This window comes from Podarcis melisellensis (genome assembly GCF_964234715.1).
Source record: "Podarcis melisellensis genome assembly, chromosome: 4".
Lineage (NCBI taxonomy): Eukaryota > Metazoa > Chordata > Lepidosauria > Squamata > Lacertidae > Podarcis > Podarcis melisellensis.
This window is the reverse complement of record NC_138531.1, coordinates 60,369,710-60,392,623: the sequence shown is the minus strand read 5'-3', so window position 1 is coordinate 60,392,623 and position 22,914 is coordinate 60,369,710. Positions and strand designations below refer to the sequence as shown.

General features: G+C 38.5%; 1 protein-coding gene across 4 annotated transcripts in view; it reads left to right on the top strand.

The window, feature by feature from the left end:
- ROBO1 (roundabout guidance receptor 1) overlaps window positions 1-22,914 on the top strand; it is a 559,072-nt gene that overhangs the window by 328,183 nt on the left and 207,975 nt on the right. For all 4 annotated transcript variants that reach the window (XM_081907820.1, XM_081907819.1, XM_081907821.1 and 1 more), the window contains one exon: window positions 8,076-8,402. In XM_081907820.1, coding sequence (XP_081763946.1) covers window positions 8,076-8,402 — 327 coding nt within the window. The remainder of the gene's footprint in view (window positions 1-8,075; window positions 8,403-22,914) is intronic.

Sequence of the window (22,914 nt, the reverse complement as noted above, 5' to 3'; positions counted from 1 at the left end):
CCACTGCCTCCCACAGTTTGGTCAAACTCATGCTGGTAGCTTCGAGAACACTGTCCAACCATCTCATCCTCTGTCGTCCCCTTCTCCTTGTGCCCTCCATCTTTCCCAGCATCAGGGTCTTTTCCAGGGAGTCTTCTTCTTCACGATCTGTTCTTCCAGTGAGCACTCAGGGTTGATTTCCTTAAGAATGGATAGGTTTGATCTTCTTGCAGTCCATGGGACTCTCAAGAGTCATCCAGCACCATAATTCAAAAGCATCAATTCTTCGGCAGTCAGCCTTCTTAATGGTCCAGCTCTCACTTCCATACATCACTACTGGGAAAACCACAGCTTTTACTATACGGACCTTTGTTGGCAAGGTGATGTCTCTACTTTTTAAGATGCTGTCTAGGTTTGTCATTGCTTTTCTCCCAAGAAGCAGGTGTCTTTTAATTTTGTGGCTGCTGTTACCATCTGCAGTGATCATGGAGCCCAAGAAAGTTCTAGATGTGTTCTAGATGCTACCTTTACTTTTTGCCTAAGATTATATATGGTTGCTAACTACTATAATGCGTAGCAACATCTAATAGTCAGATTTCTAAACAGATAATGGACCTTTCAGATTGGACTAATCCTTACTGTTTAATTTATTGGTTTTAGCAGGTGATTATAGGTATAAAATAATATAGATAAAAAATAAGGGACGCGGGTGGCGCTGTGGGTTAAACCACAGAGCCTAGGACTTGCCGATCAGAAGGTCGGTGGTTCGAATCCCCGCGATGGGGGGAGCTCCAGTTGTTCGGTCCCTGCTCCTGCCAACCTATCAGTTCGAAAGCACCTCAAAGTGCAAGTAGATAAATAGGTAGCGCTCTGGCGGGAAGGTAAACGGTGTTTCCGTGTGCTGCTCTGGTTCACCAGAAGCGGCTTAGTCATGCTGGCCACATGACCCGGACAAACGCCGGCTCCCTCGGCCTATAGAGCGAGATGAGTGCGCAACCCCAGAGTCAGTCATGACTGGACCTAATGGTCAGGGGTCCCTTTACCTTATAGGTATAAAAACATGTTGTTGTTTTCTTTTTGGTGCAATACTTTAACTTTATTATACATCCCTAAACAAATCTTGTTTGTGCAAGCACAATTCCATAGCACAATTACTTCTTGCGTAATTTACCCAGAGTTTTCTACACTTTCAACAGACATTTCATTTTTAGACTTGACGGATCATAAAGCTAACTTTCCCCTTTCCCCTCTTCCAAATACTAGTTTGGGGAATTTATTCTTCAATATATAGACAGAATTATGAACAGTTTGTTTTAGAAGTTCAAGATCTGAATTTTAACTTTAAGATGGACAGGAAAGATTCACACCACCATACTATCCATTATTCTTCCATTTAATATAATGTATATTAATTGCTTATTCTAATTTGTTTTTGGGGACGACCCTAATTGTTTTGGATTAAACAACCTGGTTAAACTAGTAAGTGCCCATCTTACACTATGCAGCCCATTTTTATTGTTGTTAAAAGCTGGCTGTGTGGTGGTGTTAGGAATGTCTGATGTTAACAATTCTTAAAATATTAAATATTCAAAGTAGATTCATGTGGCCATAAGTGGTTAACAAGACTTTCAATTGGGCATTATACATTGTGAAAACCTTGGAAGCAGCTGACCTTCTGTACCCCTGGTGTTTCCTGAACTGGGTTTCATATCCTGTTAATAAATAACTTTAAGGACATATAGGCAGTTTTGACATTTCACTTACCTTTCCAGGAAAACAGAATGAGATTCCAATTACAGATTTATTTAAAAAATATTTCTTAAACAAATGCATGTCTGTATGCATGTAAGGAGAAGCTGCATAATTTATCAAGAAAGTGAATATATACCAGTTACACTGAAAAGAGGCAGAGCTTTGGTTGCAACTGTCACTTGCAAGTGCATTAAAAAAAACATTTAGGGCATCCCATACTACTTGAGAGTTTATTTTACTTATGTACATCTGTTAGGCAGCTTCCCAGTCATATAAGAAGATGTGAATGTTTTTTACTGTACAGAAAGCACTTGTAGATGAAATGATTTGGAAACGTGGAATTAAGCCAATTGATTTAAATTGCATAGCTGTCAAGTGTCCCTTATTTGAAGGGACAGCCCCTTATTCCAGCACCATGTCCCACTGCTGTCCCTTATTGATGGATGTCCCTTAAATTTCAAAGGAAGCAGCTCCTCTCCCTCCCTCCCTCCCTGCCGGCCAGGGAGGAGGGAGGCTCCAACTGTGTTGCTTGGCTGTGTTGCTCACCCAATAAGAAGTCTAAGAATGACTGGGGGTGGAGCTTGCATGCCTTGTGTTTGGCTAGTTAATGCAAGCTGAGGTGGTTTTTGAATGCTGGACGCCATTTTGTTGCACGTGCTGCTGCAAACTTTGCAGTGCAAAGCCAGGCCGGGGAGCCATCTTAAGTTGAGGCTGCATAGGCCTTGTGGTGCATGTGATTCAGATTCTATTCAGTTGAACCTCTGGTTACAAAGTTGGTTAGACAGTGTTCTCGAGGCTACCAGCATGAGTTTGACCAGACTGCAGGAGGACAGGAAGACTGGAGTGCCTGGAACAGGTGAGGCTGCCGTTGGTGACAACCACCTGGGAGTTTTACTTTCCAGCAAATCTTTATATCGAATCCAAACATTGTATAATGCTTTCCTAACAATATGGTTTTTAAAACCTTTATACACCTTTGCCTTGTCGTACCATAAATATGCATGCCAACCGAAGCTATTATCATACCCTTCCAGATCCAAAATGTCTGTGTTCTCTAGAAGTAACCAGTGTTTCAACCAGCAAAAAGCTGCCGATTCATAATAGAGTCTTAAGTCCGGCAGCGCAAAGCCCCCTCTGTCTTTTGCATCAGTTAAAATCTTAAATTTTATTCTGGGCTTTTTGCCCTGCCAGACAAATTTAGATATGTCTTTCTGCCACCTCTTGAAACAATCCATCTTGTCCAAAATCTGCAACGTCTGAAATAAAAATAACATTCTAGGCAATACATTCATCTTAATAACAGCAATTCGGCCTAACAAGGAAAGTCTCAACCTTGACCATATTTCTAGATCTTTCTTTACTTCTGTCCAACATTTTTCATAGTTATCCTTAAATAAGTTCACATTTTTAGATGTTAAGTTTACCCCCAGGTACTTCACTTTTTTCGTTATTTCCAAACCTGTTTCACTCTGAAATCTCTCTCTTTCTTCCATTGTTAAATTTTTTTCCAGCACTTTCATTTTCTGTTTGTTCAATTTAAATCCTGCTACTTGACCAAATATCTCAATTAGTTCTAATACTCTTTTAGTACTAGTGTCTGGCTGTTGCAAGGTTAATACTAGGTCATCTGCAAATGCCCTTAGCTTGTAGTGTCTGACTCCGACCTGAATTCCTTTAACCAACTGGTCCCTTCTAATCATGTTTAACAAAACCTCCAGGACTGATATAAAAAGCAAAGGGGATATTGGGCATCCCTGTCGTGTACCTTTTTCTATGGGTATTTCTTCCGTTACCACATTGTTTACAATTAACTTTGCTTTTTGTTTAGAATATATTGCACCTATACCGTTTTCAAAACCTTGGCCTACCCCCATCCCTTGGAGATTCTTTTTCATAAAGCTCCAACAAATATTATCAAAGGCTTTCTCCGCGTCCACAAAAATTAGAACAGCCTTCCTATTAATGTCCACTTCTAACAACTCCAAAATGTCTATAATGTTCCTCACATTGTCTGACATATATCTCCCTGGGAGAAAGCCAGTTTGGTCCTTATGAATCTCCCCTAACAACACTCTCTTCAATCTTTTTGCCAAAATGTCTGCAAAAATTTTATAATCCACATTAAGTAGAGATATCGGGCGGTAGTTTCTAACCTGATTCTTTTCAGTCTCTGTTTTCGGTATAAGTGAGATAAAAGCCTCTATCCACGATTCAGGTGCCTTTTTCCCCTCCAAAATTTCATTACAGACTTCCTTCAGTGGTTGTATTAACCATTCCTTCAGCGCTTTGTAATATCTAGCAGTCAAACCATCTGGTCCTGGTGATTTTCCCAGTTGCATATTCTGAATGGCACCCTCTATTTCTTGTTCTGTTATTTTCTCATTCAAAATCATTTTACTTTGTTCTGAAATTTTTGGTAGTCCATATTTTTTAATAAATTCTTCTATTTCTTGTTCGTTAACTGGCCCTTGTGCATATAATTTCCTAAAAAAACTTTGAAAACAATTACTTATCTCATTAGGTTTGTGGATAATCTTTCCATCCATTTCTAAACTTGTCACAGTGTTCAATTTCTGCCTCTTTTTCAATTGCCATGACAGAAGTTTCCCACATTTATCTGCTGATTCAAATGTCTTTTGTCTCATTTGCTTTATTTTCCATTCTATCTCTTGATTCATCAGTTCCATATATTGCATCTGGTAGTACTTTATTTCTCTCAGAATCTCATGAGACTTTGGTTTAGACCTCAATTTCTTTTCCCCTTCTTTCATTTTTTCCAAGATTTTTTCTTTCCTCTCATTTTGTTTTTTCCTCTTTATAGAGTTCTGTTGAATTAGGAAACCTCGCCTCACGGCCTTATTAGCGTCCCAGATTGTTCTTTTCTCCACATCTGTTCTCAAATTTATCTCAAAGTAATCTTTCAGTGTTTTTTGGGCCTTCTTATAAATCTCTTCATCTCTAAATAGGGTGTCATTCATTCTCCATCTAAAGGATCCAGTTGTTGTTAATTTCATCTCCATCTTTACCGCATTATGGTCGGAGCAGGTTTTTGGGCAGATTTCTACTTTTTTTATTCTTGGCGCCAGACTGCTAGTTGCCCAGATTTGGTCAATTCTTGTCCATGTCATTTTTGCTTCAGAGAAAAAAGTTCCCTCTCTCTCAAGAAGGTTCCTTGTTCTCCACATATCGATCAAGTCCATAGTTTCAGTCATCTCAAAGAAAGTCTTTGGTAGTCTCCCTTCTTTGGATATCACTTGTCTTTGTGCTTTGTCCATGTTTGTGGAGACGACTCCATTCATATCTCCCATCATTATTATTTTATAGTCGAAATAGTCCATTAAAGTCTCGTGCAACTTCTTAAAGAATTCAGCCTTCCCTTCATTTGGTGCATAAATTCCAACTATCAAAATTTTTTCTCCTTGAATTTCCCACGTGGTTGTCACCAATGGAAGCTAAGGAGGTGAAAAAACTTAACATGGACTCTAAATGGCCAAAATATTGTGAAATTTTAGAACAAGATGGTGAAAAGGTTAAACTTCAGAGTTATGAGAAATTAAAGTCCAAAGTCCGAGATTGGTTGCATTACCATCAGATAAATGAGACATTTAAACAGGACAGGAAAATAGGGTTTCAGAAGGAGAGGTCAAAATTAGAAACAGAATTGTTAGAACCCAATACTAAGAATCTGTCAAGAATGTATAACTTGCTGTTGAAATGGAATACACAGGATGAAACGGTGAAATCAGCTATGATTAAATGGGCACAAGATATCGGTCATGACATTATGTTTGCTGACTGGGAACAGTTATGGACCACTGGTGTTAAATTTACGGCATGTAATGCCTTAAAAGAAAATATAATGAAAATGATTTATAGGTGGTACATGACCCCAGTCAAGCTTGCAAAAATTTATCATTTGCCCAATAATAAATGTTGGAAATGTAATGAGACTGAAAGTACCTTTTACCACCTTTGGTGGACCTGCCCGAAGATTAAAGCCTTTTGGGAAATGATCTATAATGAAATTAAGAAAGTCCTTAAGTGGACTTTTCCTAAGAAACCTGAGGCTTTTCTCCTGGTTATGGTTGGCCAATTGGTGTTAAAGAAAGATAGGACCTTTTTTATGTACGCCACCACAGCAGCAAGAATTCTTCTGGCAAAGTATTGGAAGATGCAAGAACTACCTACTCTGGAAGAATGGCAGACAAAGGTGATCGACTTCATGGGACTGGCAGAGATGACCGGCAGAATCCGTGACCAGGGGAAAGAGACAGTGGAAGAGGATTGGAAGAAATTTAAAATATATCTTAAAAATTGTTGTAAAGTTGAGGAGTGTTAAGATGTCAAGGGGTAAGAATTAGAGAATTACAGCTGTAATTAACAAATTAAAGAAAATTTAATGAAAGGGAATTAAATAGATTATTGACCAGAGGAGTTGCTAAAGAATTGTAAAATAAGGATGCAGCGAAAGGGAGGTATGGGGAAGTCAGGGGAAAGAAGGTGCATGAAAATAAGATTATGAAATTATACATGTTTAAATGTTTTGTATGTTTTTGTTTTGTGTATTGTTTGTCTCTTATTATGTATTTGGAAAATGAATAAAAATTATTTTTTTTTAAAAAAGGAACAGGTGAGGCTGCAGGTCCCTTATTCTGACTGCTGGTCCCTTATTTTCAAGGCTGCTGGTCCCTTATTTTCAAATCTGTAAGTTGACAGCTATGAAATTGTGGTATGATTTATTTTGATACCACCAATTGCCATGAACAATATAATTGCAGCTTTTGTCTTTGTTTGAATCTAAAAAGTGATAGTGTTAGTTTTTAAAAACAAGATGTGCTTCCGAGTATTTGCTTACTTCCTAGTGCACTCCAGTATTTTCACACCTAGTGCACTATCTGGTCTGTTCATATCTGGGCTCACCTGAACCAAAGATGTTCTGGCTCACATCTCATGCTTCCAACCAGTCTGTTGCACCTGCTCTTTGTACAACCCCTTTGTATTTAAAAACCAACTGAGGAAATTAAATTTTGTCAGAATCTTGGTATTAGTTTGCAAATGAATTGTGTGAAGTCGATCAGTGTTATGTACACAGTAATTGCTCTTTTAACCAAAGGCACTGAATATTTGGCATGCTATATCTTTCAGTCTGAGATGTGAAATTTATACTAAAGCAGGTTGTGCAAGTTTGTTAGTTTCCTCTATTGCAGTGATTATCAGCTTTTAGAAGGAGAAATGTGGGTTCTTTGTAGATAAAGTATGTAACTAATAAGTATTGTGTTTCTGTGTTCACCAACTAACCCTTCTGGGACAGATTTCTGACAAGAAAATTACAGGATTTGTGCCCTTTGTAAGATTTATGTTGATACATAAAGTTGCTTCTACTAAATAAAACACAAATTGGAACTTAAATAACTTGAATATAAGGATAGAAATTAAAAGTATAGCTGTGGAAAAAGATTACTCAGATGTCAAAGCTGTTACATCCCCTCTGGCGGCTGTCATCAAATTTGTGGTTAATGTGTTATATGTGCCACTCTTCTCTTCATGAAAAATACAGCACACTACAATTTAAGGAATTTTATGGAATGTTTCAGATAAGAGTGACTTTATTACAGCACTTAGGTGGAAATATATTCACAGGCAGTTCCTTGTGTTTTGTCTCTCACCCCGCCCCACTTTATGCATGAAGAAAATCTGCATTTTATATATTTGAACCTAGCATTTGCAGACTCTTCATGCAATCTATCTTTCTGGAAAGTGTCAAACGACTGCCTGACTGTGGAACAGTGGGGTCACAAAATCAGAAGCCAGTTTGTGATAATGCCCCAGTTTTGTTCTGGAAGTTAAAAATCATCCATGCTTATCTTTCCTTTAGGAGGCAGCTGAAGATAGTACTCTTTAAAAGATACTTTGATCAAAATGTGCTGAATTTTTGGAGATGTGTATTTATATATTGCTTCCTCACGTTCACTGACTTCATCGATTTCATGATTGTATTGATCTTATGTTAAGAGTACAGGAATACTACAAGCAACCAATCAATTCTTAAAGTATTGTACTGCTTTTAAATGTTTACTGTGAACTGCTTTAAAAACTCTGGTCATAGTGGCAAGCATGTTAAATAGCAATAAATATCTTGTAAATGCTAACTTGGAAGAATATATAATCGCCCATTATCGTAATAAAATCTTAACCAACTAGATGACATCAAGCTAACTATAAGAATGACCAGGAAGTACTTGTTGATTTCCAAGTGCACCATTTTAAATCCAAGCCACAGCATTTCCATTACATCTTAACCAGAAGTAGAAATTTAATTTTTTATTCACATTTACCCTCCTTAGGTTCCCGTCTTCGCCAAGAGGATTCCCCACCTCGCATTGTTGAACATCCTTCGGATCTAATCGTTTCTAAAGGAGAACCAGCAACTTTGAACTGTAAGGCTGAAGGCAGGCCCACACCAACTATTGAATGGTATAAAGGAGGAGAAAGGGTTGAAACAGACAAAGATGATCCTCGTTCTCATCGGATGTTGCTGCCAAGTGGATCTTTATTTTTCTTACGGATAGTTCATGGCCGCAAAAGCAGGCCTGATGAAGGAGTCTATGTCTGTGTAGCAAGGAATTACCTTGGTGAAGCTGTGAGCCACAATGCATCGCTGGAAGTAGCAAGTAAGTATTTCTCCTCTTTATCCATCACTGGTAGCCACCTTAGAAGCAGCTGCTTGAGTGGAATTTTAAATACAGAGAGGTCATTAGCTTTTCATGTCTGAGCTCAATGTATACAAATAAGATATTTAGTTACGTTTGAGTGCAGAACATTAGCATTCTACTAACACTTGTATATAATGTTTATATTCACACAAGCAGATTATGAATATGGCTAAGTAAATTAGAATATCTGCTTTTGTTTTGACTATATGGTCAATAAGCTAATTGTATTCAGCAGTACATATGGCACTGAGCAATTCTGAGCTAAGCAAAGGGGAGAAAAAAATGTAATGACACATTTCTTAAGTGTTTTAATGAGTAAAAAATGGTTTCAATTAGTTACAAAATGCTGTGAGGTTATCCTTGCACACTCTTGCATCTACTGAGGGGTGTTGCAGCCACATGTCTTGTCATTCATTTTAGTGTGCTCACGTTGACACTCTGTTACAGTATTTAACAGAACTTGCTAAGTGTACTAGAGGCCTACAGTTTACTTACATTCACTCTGGCATGTTCTCCACACAAGTATGCACTATTGATCAGCAGATATGAAATATGCTGGGAGTTGTGCAATTGGTAAAGAATACTAAGCAGAAATATCTTTCTGAAGCATTAGCAGAAATAAAAACTTCCCCATTGCCTTCATGCAGGATAAACAATGCTAAAATTGGGCATGTCCCCAGCATTTCAGTGTCAGTTAGATAGAATGGTTCTGTTTAAATGTACTTCAAACCTTGTACAGGAAGTGCCTGAGAAAATGTTTGATTCCCCCCCCCCCCTGTCTGCAAAGCTACATGAACTGGTACACAAAGTTTTTAAAAATGCATGTGCGGTACTGATTGTGTATTTTGTGGTAGATTTTAGGGTCATATTGTAAAATTATCAGTTTTGGTACATGGTAGATGTATGTTGGTTTCTTTATACTCTGGGAATTTCGTCGTTTGTTTAGTTTTGTTGTTTGTTTAGTTCAGTATCTAAAATGTCTACTAAATGAATATACTTGTTCTCTATTAAATGGCATCAGATTTGATTAAGGATTAAATCAGTGCTAAAGTATTATTACTGCCATTCCACTTCTCTGTTTTTAAGTGCGCTTATTACCCTCAAAATGAGCTCTCTTGATCAGAAATACAACAAGAGGCTTAATGGTAAGAATTAGATATTTATTAAAAACATTAGCACCATGTCATTCCAGTGGAAGAATAGTGATGATGCAATCAGAGGCATCCCGCCCCCTCTCTCTCAAACACACACACACAGAAGCCAAGTAAAGGGAAAAGAAGGAATGGAACTTAGCATAAAAGAGAAGTGGATATCTGCAAGAAAGAGAGGGGACATTAATCAGTTTTTCAAGAGAGAAGTGTTGTGGTTTATTGGCATAGGAGAAATTCAGTTGCCTTGTAAACTGTAGTTTTTAGGAGCTTTGACAGGATCAAGTTGCACTTTTCCAGTTATGGTGAAAGAAAGGCATTCTGCTGTAGTTATTTAGGCTCCTTGTCATTTGTCTGTTTGCTCCCCTTTCCCATCTTTAAGTTTCTGTATCAGTGCCTGTTTTCTGGTCTTCCAAACTATCCCCTTGATCCTACAGTTGGATTGGAGTTCCCTCTTCTTGCCTTTGCAATGTCTCTCTCCCCACCTACATACAACTATTTCCAGCCATGAGGCTCTCCTTCTCAAATATGTGATGTTTACTTGCCATGGGTCACCTTGTTTATTCCCACAACCCCAAGTCTCCTGGCATGCACAGAAGGAAGGATGGAAGACAGGAAGGGACTTCAGTTATGTTACAGGAATACAGAGTTCGTAAAGGGTTTTCCTCAATTTCTGTTTCTAAGCTTATTCAAATTGCTGCATAAGTGAAATGAAGTGTTTGCCTCCGTTCCAGCATGCAGACAGTTCTTGGAAGACAACGCAGATTTAGATATGAAACAGCATAAATCTCAGCCACTGTCTTTTAATCTTATTGAAACCTGCTCACAATACTGCGTTCCCAAAGTCCTGTGTGCTTGTCAGAAAACGTGATGGGCAGGGTTGTCTCATAACTTAACCAGTCATTTGGAAATTGTGAGAAATGCAGGAAGGTGCCCCCCACCCCGTTTCTTATCTTTTCCAAACCAAGGACAGAAGGCTGAAAGGAGTTTCTTGTTATAATGCAGTTAGGAGGAGAGCAAAGCTCTTGTTTGTCTTCCTCAATGTCCAATGTAAACAGAGTTATTTGGAGGTTATTAAGAGTACTGTACTTCTACCCATGTTGAGACCTGTTGTATTGGCAAGTAGAGTAGGTGATGCCTGCTTTCCTTTTGCTTCTGTCGTTTTCAAATTCCCTTTCCCTGGAATTATTTCCTATACTGTATGTATTTCTATGACAGTATTTTTATTTGCAGCTACATATTCTGAGCTATATGAGTGAGTATTGAGTGAACTGTTAATTAGGAAGTTTTATATTGTTGTTTGTTTGTTTGTTTGTTTTCAACATTGTCAGGCTTATTTTCCACCTGATTAAATAGTTTCAGTGAAATACTGGGTAAAAAGAGATCCTAACCTTTTTAAAACTAGCTTTAAAGATACACCTCTTGTAGAATGGTACTTGGAGATTGAAATATGATGCTTGATATTGGGTTAGAAGAATTGGGCCATATGTATACGATTTACTTTAATTGTTGAATGAAATGGGATTTTATTGTTGCATCTTTTTATGTATTTTACTGATCATAAATCACATTGTGGAAAGCTATATAGGAAAATAAATATTGAAATAGTAGAAAAATAGAAGTATTGTTGATGTCTGATACAATGGTTAGAAAATTTTGGATACTGAAAGCAGCTTAACCGGAGATAAGCTAAAAACATTGACTATACTAAAGTAGAGTAATGAAAATAAAATGTGACCTCTAACATTATATGTAATATATGGTTTTGGAAAACTGAACAAAATCATAAGCAGAACATAGAAGCTGTAATTCTTTGATGCTCAATAAACACTGTTCTGTATTCCTGCAAGGAATTTTAGCTGCTGTTCTTTCTATTTTGTTGTACACATTTGTTTTTAGTAAACTTTTCTTAGGTTACCTGTCAGACTCACAGCCAGATGTGGCTTTAAGTTGATGGAAGTTGATGGGGCATGCAGCCAACTCCTAAAACATTTTCTGCTAGCAAAGACAATGATAGTATGGAAGCAGAACCCACTCTTAAGAGCTGCCATATTACTACTGAAATCTGCTCAGTTCTTTTCTTGAGTTTCTGAACCCAGCTTTTTGATTATTTGAAATGTACTTAAATTAATTCAGTGTTATTTGTTTTTGTGGAATATAACCAGGTTCAGATTACCATCTACAGGGACATGTTCTCTGGTAGTTAAAGGTCCTATGTAATGTGGTAAAGGGCATGTTCTTGTCAAAACTATGCAGGGCAATTTTTCCTCTATAGAGATCAGTTTTCACAGGGAGATGAAGCATTGCTTACTTCTCTAAGTCCAGACAAGAATCTAGCAGTGACATAAACACTTAAAGCATACTGCATTTTTTTGTATTCGAAATAAGGAAAAGCAAATGCTGTTTGGGTGCTAAAATGCCAGCCTTTTGAGATTTCTTAAAAGTTTTTCTTTCAATATACACTTAAAACTGTTAGTATTAAAAGAGTGATGTATTGTGACTAACATTTGCTAGAGATGCATGTTGGAAAAGTTAAATCAGTAAGCTTTAAATATATATATATTAAAACAAAACAAAAAACTCATTGTAGCTAACCCTGGGCAGGCTTGCTTAGAAGAGTATGGATTGTTTCATAGCAAACAACTGTTTTAATAAATTTGGTTAAGCAGAATGTAAATTTGTTCCAGGCTTTCCAAGAAAAGTATGATTCATATAAGGTATATCGGAAGGATATAGGACAGTAGAGATGTTGCTGATCTGCACTTCCCATCATTTTTGACACTTGGCCCAGATGACTGAGCCTGATGGAAGGATCACAGATTAGTCACCCCTGAAATAAACAGTTCCAATAAATAGTATTTTAGTGTTGAGATTTATGATTACCTCCTAAAGACTTTCCCCCACATCAGTCATGTTTAGTCTGTTTTCTTAGTAAAAATTATTGTTGTTGCGTAACTTCTTACCCAATGCAATCATACAATCCTCATATTTTGAAATAGAATCACTATCCTTAACATACAGTCTTGAGGAGAGCTGCGTTTTAAAAGCTCTTTGCTCAGAAAGTACCAAGATTAATAGGACATTGATAAGAGACTATATGGTGCCACTCTGGTCCACAAAAACAGCAGATGATCATTCATTCACTATAGTTGAATGTGACTTGCATCCTCAGGCCATGACCTGCAAAACTAGCTTCAGGGTGCATATTTGGCACTGTGCACAAAGATCTCCATACTACTCAAATGGTAGCTGCTGTTAGCTTGGCATTCAGATATGTAGAATGGTGACATGTGTTTTAATCTGTTTTTATTGTTCATTTTAATTATTTTTGATGTTTTAAATAGTTGTTTTTAACCCTTTTTACTGATAATTTTACTGTTTTATTCATTTTGTAAAGCTGAGGTTTTTTGTTTGTTTGTTTACTATCTCCCAGATTATAAATTGTATGAAATAAATAAATTCAGCACTAAATCATCTGTAACCAGGATAGAGAAAAAGTGGCTTCTGTAACAAGCCTTCCTTCCTCAAATTGGTGATCATATCTGGCAGTACTTACTTTATGTTTTGAGAATGCATGCAGCACTTTTTCAACAGATGGGGACAACACAGAATAAAATTGGGTTAGGGTGAAGGTAATTTTTATTACAACACTACTCTAATCTGTTAGAGTAGATTTCGAAGCAGATTTTTTACTTTTCTTTTTGAAGCAAACCTCAGGCATGGGGAAAATATGTTTTCTGAAGATGTACCTAGAAGCAGTAGAATTTAAAAGGCTGTTGAGGCATTAAAAGGTTTAACTGAACAGCTGTTCATAAGCACTTTAAAAAACTTTCCTATTTTCTATTTGCTGTAAACTGAGTATTACTGTATTACAGCTATAAGAGCAGTTGGTATCTTGAGTTACTAGATGCCTGTTTAAGGCTTTTAAAAATGAGATGACATTTAAAATCTTACTTCCTGTGCAATAAGATAACATTTTTTTTTTGTATAAGCTTCTGTTTTGCAAGGTAGTATATACAGTATTTCAAAAAAGCATATGGTTATATTAGCTTTTTCTATTCATAGAAATGTTGGAGATTTCAAGAAATGTCATTTGCTACTTTAGCCAGCAGCACAACAGATTATCACTGAGTGTCATTTAACAGAAGATTTGGTCTAGGCTTTCAAGTTTTCTGTTTAATTCTGGGATGATTTTCTGGGATGAACAGAAAACAGGGCAAAAAGAAATCCTATAAACTAGTAGCAAACACCTTCTGTCTCTGTGTGTAGCCAGACCCACACTATTCATACACACAAAAGGGAGGTATCCACAGGTGTGAGCAAACTCCAATGTTTGCAGAAGTATAACAAATCCTTATACACCGCCCCCCACAAGAAGCAAGTCAATGAAGATTGAACATACTGAGGATGTGTGTGAAAACATGAGGAATTAAATGGACTATCCTGGAAGAGGATACTGTAAGTCTAGCTTACTGGAACACTTGTTACAAATACCGTACCTTGAACCTAGAGAAAATTCTCCTAATTTTCTTTCCCGTTCCCAAGCAGCATTTTTCATGGAGGGTGTAATGTTGTTCACCTCCTCACTGGGCCATTGAAAGGAACAAGGCTGGCATTGGACTGGATAAGAGTCAAAAGGACACAAAAATAAAACCAAAGCTAGGAAGGACCTATAATTCTGCAGTGAAAATTCTTACATTCCAGCCTTTCATAGACACTACTGCCTTCCATAGATACCTCTTTCCCCAAGTATAGAAAACCATTAACTGTGCCATGTGTACATGAACACACTACATATGGCCAGCTCCACACATAACAAAATAGAAATTTTAAGTTTCTTCTTTCTGTTTGTTTATTTATTTATTTCATTTTGCATGAAGCTTATTCAGTATTTGTCGTACAGTATATTGTTGTGTTTTAGTTTAGGAAGGATTTGTGTAGGAAGATTGAAGTGTAGTAAGGCTCTGAGTCACTCACAAAGGTTTGAGCAGAAATTTGGGGCAGTATGTGAAACAGCATAATCTTTTTTCTTTTTTTTAATTGTTTGGTCCAGAATGCAAAAGGGTTCATATTGCTACTAACACTTAGGAGATGACACACTAGCCAAGCTATTTACCTTAGTCTGGAGTTTATTACATTGAAATAGCTGAAATTCTTGCAGCTGTGTAAAAAAAGGAAGAAAATGCCAGATAAATGGGGGTATCATATATTTTGAGTACTTTACCCAAAGCCGCCAGAGACAGAAAGCAACCAAGTTCCTTTTCCTCCTGGCATGAGTAAGTGGAGTACATAATCTAGTCCAGCTGCACTGATTTGCTGTAGTGTTCTGTTGCATAGGATTTTTGGTTAGTATTTTTTTGTACGTTTCTAGCTGCATTACAGGCTCAGTTAGGTGCTAGGTTTAAGAGTATTTTAAAATTTAGAATGTAATCCTTGAAACAAGTCTTGTCTTGGGGGATATAGAACTTATCTGTAGATATTTAAAGTAGAGCTAAAGACAAAGACAGATTCAACAGTTCCTGATTCTGCCCAGGAGGCTAGACCAGAACCAGAGTGTTAATAATAACCAGATGCTGGTGAATAACTTTGCACAATCGTGTGCCAACAAGCCTCTTACTGGTATTGTTCTGAAGTGCTAATGTTGGTGTTCTGCCAGAAGCAGAATATGTTTCCAGTGCAGCTAGTGTGACTGTCTTGTACTCTGTTGATTGTGGAAATGTGCTCTTCCTCATGTGGATTCTCATTTGAAGGCTTATACCATGCTAATTGATAAGCTATCAGGGTTTGCCAAACAGTTAACTGCTATCAACTAATTATGACTGAGACCCCAGATAAAAAAAGATCACTTAGGAGATGATGGGAGGCAGGTTTAATTATTAAGATAATGTCTGTCTATCTTTCCCATGGGAGTTTGGTGAGAGAGATGAGGATAGTTTCTTACCAGGTTTCACATTCTTTGCAACTATCCACTGATTGATACTACATCAGCTACACTGATACTGATTAAAAAAGAGGCAGCTTTTTCTTATTTCCCCTGACCCTCTGCTATATATGGCAGATTTAAATAATGAACTACTTGTTCAATAACACTAACTGTGTGAGGGTCTCACAATTCACCAACATTATCTGATTTATTTGGCATAACCATGATCTTATTAGAATCAGAAACAGTATTATTGCCTGTACTGTTTTCTTAGACATTTCTTCCTCCCTCTAGAAAACAAGCCAGGAATTTCTTCAGCTTTGATCCAATGCTTAAAGAGGCACCAAGGTTGGCTTCCAATTAAGATATGCAAAAGTATGTGTATAGACAACTCATCATAAACAGTATTGTGAATTGAATTGCTTGAATTCTACTCCAAGGCATTAGGTGATTGAAGACTTGCTTGTTTTACATGCCAGCTCCATTCCATTCAGCTCCTAACAAAAGCTCAGTAGATTGACTAGTCATGGCTGCCTTAAGTAAAACTAAGTGCACAAGTCAAAACAAAATAAAAAAATTCCTTCCAGTAGCACCTTAAAGACCAACTAAGTTATGGCAGACCAACACGGCTACCTATCTGTAAGTGCACAAGTTATCTCATCTGCCCCCCCAGGCTTCTAGAATTAGCAGATAAACATATATACATATTACCCTTCTCCATGTGTCTCTAGTGCAGGGGTGGCCAACTCCCAAGAGACTGCGATCCACTTTCAGAATAAAAATCTGGCAGTGATCTAAAAAACATCACACAGAGGGAACTCCATCCTCCCTTCCTGAGTTCAAACAGCAATGGAGGGTGGGATGAGGGGGCAGGGCAGGAGTCAGATTTACTGATGCAGAGGAAAGGGAGCTGAGATCTACCGAAACATCACGGGGATCTACCAGTAGATTGCAATCGATCTGTTGGACATCCCTGCTCTAATGCATGTGTCACACACACCCTCCCCCAAAAAGGCTCATTGTCTGGCTATCATGTCCTATTTTATGTTCACTGCCTAGTTGACTGGCAAACTCTCACTGCAAAACCTTGCCCAAGAAAGAGACATTTGTAACTAGGCAGTTGTTACTATAATCCAAAGAATGCCCAATGAAGTTATATTCAGATGTGGCCTTTGCAAACACGTCCTTGAAGTAGTCAGGACCACCCATCTGCCAAAAAGTCATTTATAATATCCTGAACCCAGGCAGACAGTCCCTCATTACTAGAAATTATAAGTTGCGGAGAGCAAAGGTGCTTACAACAGATAGGTCAGACTCCCCCAAGTTCCTTGTTCACCTCCTGTTGTGCCAACAATAGAGACTAATCATGCAATTCATGCAATAGATGAAACACTGGTCACTTTTCTGGATCTACCCATTTAAAAATGTGGCATCTAGTCCAATGTGAGTGATTTTGTCTTTAAGGTGATTAGTAAATATCTGGCCTCCAATGGTTCCCTCAACTCCACATGGCTCAAGCTTAAGTAGCTTCTGAGCCAACTGATGTATTTCCAGATATATAATGATGTAGAAAAAGTATTACTGCTTCACCTTCATCCCATCTACAGGCTTGATACTGAGCTCTTATCTGTGTCTGAATGACACATCTTTTGTCACTCTAATTATCTCCTAACCTGTTTTATTGGTTTGAGATTTCTAAACCAAAGAGCCAAGCAAGCTTTACAGTGTGGGAGATGGCACTTAGGAGCTACTAAGTTAATTGCTTTGGTCATCTCTTCATTTTACAAAGTGACCAAAACATTGCCAGGATTGCCAAGCACACCTACCAGAAACACCTCAGTAAAATTATCCAACCTACAGAAGTACATGCTTTTCTGGAAAAAAGTCAAAATCACCTCTGCAAAGATAAGTCCCTTTTCATTAATCATTTGGGTTCTTTGAGAGTTCTGTCCTAGGCTCATTGTTGTTCAATGTTTTTATAAATGACTAGTATGAAGGAATTGAGGGGATGCTCATCAAATTTGCAGATGACACCAAACTGGGAGGGGTAGTTAATGCCACAGAAGACAGAATCAGAATTTAAAATGACCATAACAGATTGGAGAACTGAGCACAAGCTAACAAAATTAATTTCTGTAGGGACAAATGTAAGGTTCTGCACTTTGGGAAGGAAGAACGAGATGCACAAATATAGCATGGGAGGACATCCGGCTTACTAGCAGTACATGTGAAAAGATCTGGGTGGTCTTGGTGGACCACAAGCTTAACATGAGTCAACAGTGTGATGCAGCAGCAAAAAAAGCTAATGCTATTTTAGGTTGCATCAACAGAAGTAGAGTGTCCAGATCAAAGGAGGTAATCGTACCACTATTCTGCCTTAGTCAGACAACACCTAGAATACTGTGTCCAATTCTGGGCACCACAATTTAAGAAGGATGTTGACAAGCTGGAATGTGTGCAAAGGCGGGTAACCAAGATGATTAGGGGTCTGGAAACTAAGCCAGGGACGCGGACTTATAAAAAATATTGGGGGGGCCCGGGAAAGCTCATGAATAATAAATAAGCTCATGAATATGCAAATAAAGTGGCACCGCCTCCTCGTGAGCGAATAGGGGAGAGCGTGCTGCGCCTATTAATCAGCTCCAAAGGAAATTGGGTGGAGCTTTTGCTCGGGAGGGAGGGCAGGAGGCATGCAGCCCGCCCCTCCCTGTGCATTTTGGGCTGGGGGAGGGGCGGCGATGGCGCTCTGCTGGAGGGGCGCCGGAGATTATTGGGGGGGCAGAGCCCCCCAAACGAATTTTTGAGGGGGCTCGGGCCCCCTCAAGCCCCATGGAGTCGGCGCCTATGAACTAAGCCTTATGAGGAGTACTTGAAGGAGCTGGGTATGTTTAGCCTGTAAAATAGGAGACCGAGAGGAGATATGATAGTCATCTTCAAATATCTTAAGGGCTGTCACATGGAGGAGGGAGCATGCTTGTTTTCTCCTGCTCTGGAGGGTAGGACTCTAACCAATGGCTTCAGGTTGATTCCAACGAAAGATTCGGAAAAACTTTCTGACAGTAAGAGCTGTTCAGCAGTGGAACAAACACTCACAAGATTAGTGGATTCTCCTTCCTTGGAGGTTTATAAACAGAGGTTGGATGGCCATCTCTCATGGATGCTTTAGCTGTGATTCCTGCATTGCAGGGGGTTGGACTAGATGACTGTTGGGGTCCCTTCCAACTCTGATCCTATGATTCTGTAATTCTATGAAGTCTTCCCCAGCCAGGTGCTCTCTAGGTATTTGCAGTGTACAAGCTATAGAATTGATTACAAGATGCAGTGGTGGCCATTGACTAGATGACTTGAAAATGGGATTAGACATTCACTAAAGGTAAGGCTGTGAATGACTGCTAGTCATAACATCTATATCAGTGTTTCCCAACCTTGGGCCTCCAGATGTTTTTGGCCTACAACTCCCATCATCCCTAACTAGCAAGACCAGTGGTCAGGGATGATGGGAATTGTAGTTCAAAAACAGCTGGAGGCACAAGGTTGGGAAACACTGATCTATATACTACCCCCAGGTTCAGAGACAATTCGATGGAATGTCAGTTACTGGAGAACCACAGTGGGAATGGATTACTCTCTTAATGTCCTGCATGTGATCTTCCCAGAGGCATCTGGTCAGTATGGCAAAGGGGAGGCTGGAGTAGGTAGAGCTCTTTTTAGGTTCTTTAATTTAAGATTGTGCTTGAGGGCTTTTATTTGTCTTGAACATTTTTTTCTTCTTCTGAATTTGTGCTGGCATTGCAAAGGATTATTTAGGGTCTTGTCACTTAGGTGATAAAAAATATGGTTTAAGAGCTTTATACAGGCATTTCCCTCAAGAAAATATAAACCCTAAAAGACCTTTTATAAACCCTAAAAAAACACTGAGGGTCACTCATTTTGATTTCATCATCTTTATAACAATCACGTTGCTCAGTAAGCTAGCTTTCTGTTTTTGTGTCCAGATAATTCAGATGACAATCATCTGACCTAACTTGGATCCAGCATGTAAATTGCTTTCAGCTGATTGCATTGCATGTTAAATGAAATTTAATTTAAAAGTCTCCTTTCACCATTGTAGTGGATGCATGTCTACGTCATCTGTTAAGCAGTGCATAGTCAGCATATGGTTGTTCCTCTTCTATTTAAGCTGTTTTCTCTTGAGAAAGGGAAATTCCCTCCAGACCAGACAGACATCTGCTGGCTCTCTTACCAGTAAAGCCACAGAAGAGTTATCTTTCCTGTGATTAAAAGAAATAACGTCTGGGTTGGGGGTTTTTTTAGTTTTTGTTCAATTAATCAAAGATTAAACCCATGTGGTACTCGAGGAAACTGAGCTTCTTTGTGTTTCACCTACTCCTAGGGATGCCAAGGATGAAATACAAGATTTTACTGACATAATTTTGTAATGCAGAAGTATATAATATCTTCATGAGGAATTTTTTTTAAAAGGCTTCATAGTCCAGGAACCAATGATACAATAAAAACATACACTTTATAAAATAGATAAGAAATCTCAGTGCCCTCCCCTCCCAAAAACATGACAAAAGAAAGGGTGGTGGAATAAGGGAGCACTAATAGTGCTGGTATTCAGGCACAACTTTTTTGTTCAGATATATGTTAGTGTGTGGATATTTTCTTTTAAAAACATTTCCAGATGCTAAATCACCCCATTATTCCAGCATTCTCAGTTTGCATTCAGTGTCTTCAAATAACAGTGTTACAATTCATTTAATGTGGATCTTAAACCTTGCCTATGATGAGCAAGACCCTGAGTTTGTTTTGTTTTTAAAATTCTTCACATAAACAGTGTCTTGCCACAATCACTATTACGTATGGGTTGTGTTATATCCTTCCATCTCTTATCCATTCTGACTTAAAACCAAGGAAGCAGGATTCATTTTGTCTTTCAGTTCCACTGGGGCTATGAGCTGAACATTTCATAAAATCAGGATGGCAGTAATTAAACTGATTCTCTGAATACCAGACTGCTCTTAGACTTCATCTGTCACTAGTAGGAGTCTCAATACAGACTATTTATCGGAAGAGAACTTGTTTGGCTCCAGCTTTTTTAGTCAAATTGGGTTTTACAATAGTATCTGTCTTGGTTTTGATATGGAATCGCCTTAAAGATAGCTTGCTTTGTATATACTGTTCTATAATATCCACCCAGGACAATTTGTTTATTCAGCTGAGCATAGTGCATTACTGCTTTATTCTGTGCAAGCTAACTTTATCTTCTCCCACCCCCACCCCTCTCATACACACACTCAAGAGTTGGAAGGTTGAATTTTTATTTAGTTGTAATACCTGTTGAGGCTGAAAATTCACATGTAGCATTCCTGATAGGCAGTCATGTAACATCTACTTAAAACCTCAAATGAAAGAGAAGCCACCATTCCGAGCTGAGAGTCAGGACTTTTTTTCCAGATGTCCTCTGCAATCTTTAATCTTTGTTGCCCTCCTTTGGACTTGCTCCATTTATAAATATGTTGAACAATTATTGACCCAGATCTGAACCCATATCACTTCCCTCTAAGTTGATGGGGAGCCATTGATGAGTACTTTTTAGTAGGTATGGCCCTTCAGCTAGCTACAAACCCATCTAACAGTTTGCCTGCAATAATGTTGTGGGGGGTCTTGCTGAAAGCCTTGTAGAAATCAATATATGCTGTGATCACATTATCTCCCTGATCTACCAGGCTAGTAACTCTATCAAAAAAAGATCTGGTGAAACTGATGCTGGCCCTTTATAATCAGTATTATTTTCCAAATGTGCATAGATTGGCTGACTTCTTATAGACTGTTGCAGAACCTTTTTAGGTAATGATTTCAGGGTTACTATGAACTTTCTTTAAAAAGGAGAAGAAGAAGGAGAAGGAGAAGAAGTCAGTCTGTAGCCCTCCTAGAAAGTAAGTTATGAAGAAAGATATTGAAGGCTTTCTAATTGATTTTTGTGGGATAAGCCAACCTGGCTTGTCATTCCTTTCAGTGTTCATAAATGTGAGTGAAGTTTGAGCCGTGATTAATGAGCGAGTTATTTGGAGATCAGGCAAGAGAAATCCTTGGAGTCCTAAGGATCTTCCGCTTCCCCATCCTGCTTCTCTTGTTCCTGCTTTTGTCTCATTTTCGAGTCCTTGAAGCCTCTTTAGTTTGCCCTTCCTTGTTTCCTAGAAATCAGTATACATCAGTATACATCTTTCCTGTGGTGGGCTCATTGAGATTAGGTACTCCTTAGAAGTTATTTTCTGAAAATACTACTGCACAGTATGTGTGGGTGGATGTTAATGGCAAATGCAAAATGATAAAACTTTGGAAAGAGGTTTATGCATGTCACCTGCTGCGCAGGAGCAAATGACCAGGTTCTCATTAAGAATTCACTGTAAAGTTACAGTACAATGCTATTCATGTCTTCTCGGAAGTAATGGGGGTTACCACTAAGTAACTGAGTACAGTCATACTTCGGGTTAAAGACGCTTCAGGTTGAGCGTTTTCAGGTTGCGTTGCACAGTGACCCAGAAATAATAGAACGGGTTACTTCCGGGTTTTGCCACTCGCACATGCGCAGATGCTCAAAATGATGTCATGCGCAGGAGTGGCGAATCGCGACCCACGAACGTGCAGACGTGGATTGTGTTCTGCTCTGGATGGGAACGGGGCTCTGGAACGGATTCCGTTCGCATCCAGAGGTACCACTGTACTAGTCTTTGGTGTAGGGTTGGCATTGGGGAAAAGCAGGGTTCTTTGACAGCTGTAAGCATGCAGAAATCCAATGTTTGGATAATACTGCCCTGGCAAGAACATACTAGCAAGTTGCACAGAGGCTGTAGATAATGTGCTGTAACAGAAACGTATTGGGAGATTGCAGTTTTTATTTTACATTTATGTACTGCCCTTTTGTCAAATTACTCAAGGTGAAATGAATTAAAAATACGAAAGCAAAAAAGATTGGAAAGGGAAAACCATCAAGAGCTGAGATGTCACAAGCCATTGGTGCTGATGGCATGAGCTAGTCTTCTTTCTTCCTGTTAAAGCCACCATGTGAATGGAGAAGCATGTATGTTTACAATAGCTTGAGACTATCAGATCAGTGCATATGATACATGAAACTCTCCACTTTGTCTATTGCATGTTGGGTTTTGGAAGCAAGCAAATGCATTCTTATTTCATCAGGCATTTGGCGTTTAGGCAGAGGGATGAATTTGAAGTTATAGTCATGGCTTTCGTCCATTTTAAGATGAGTTTTAATTAAGAGTTTCTGGATTTGTGTTATGTCTACACTTTCCTTGCAGTTCTATATTTATGGACTCTGTTGGCCTAAGAGCTTCCATAAGTAATTCATTTATTTCCATTTTTAGTTTCCCTTTGT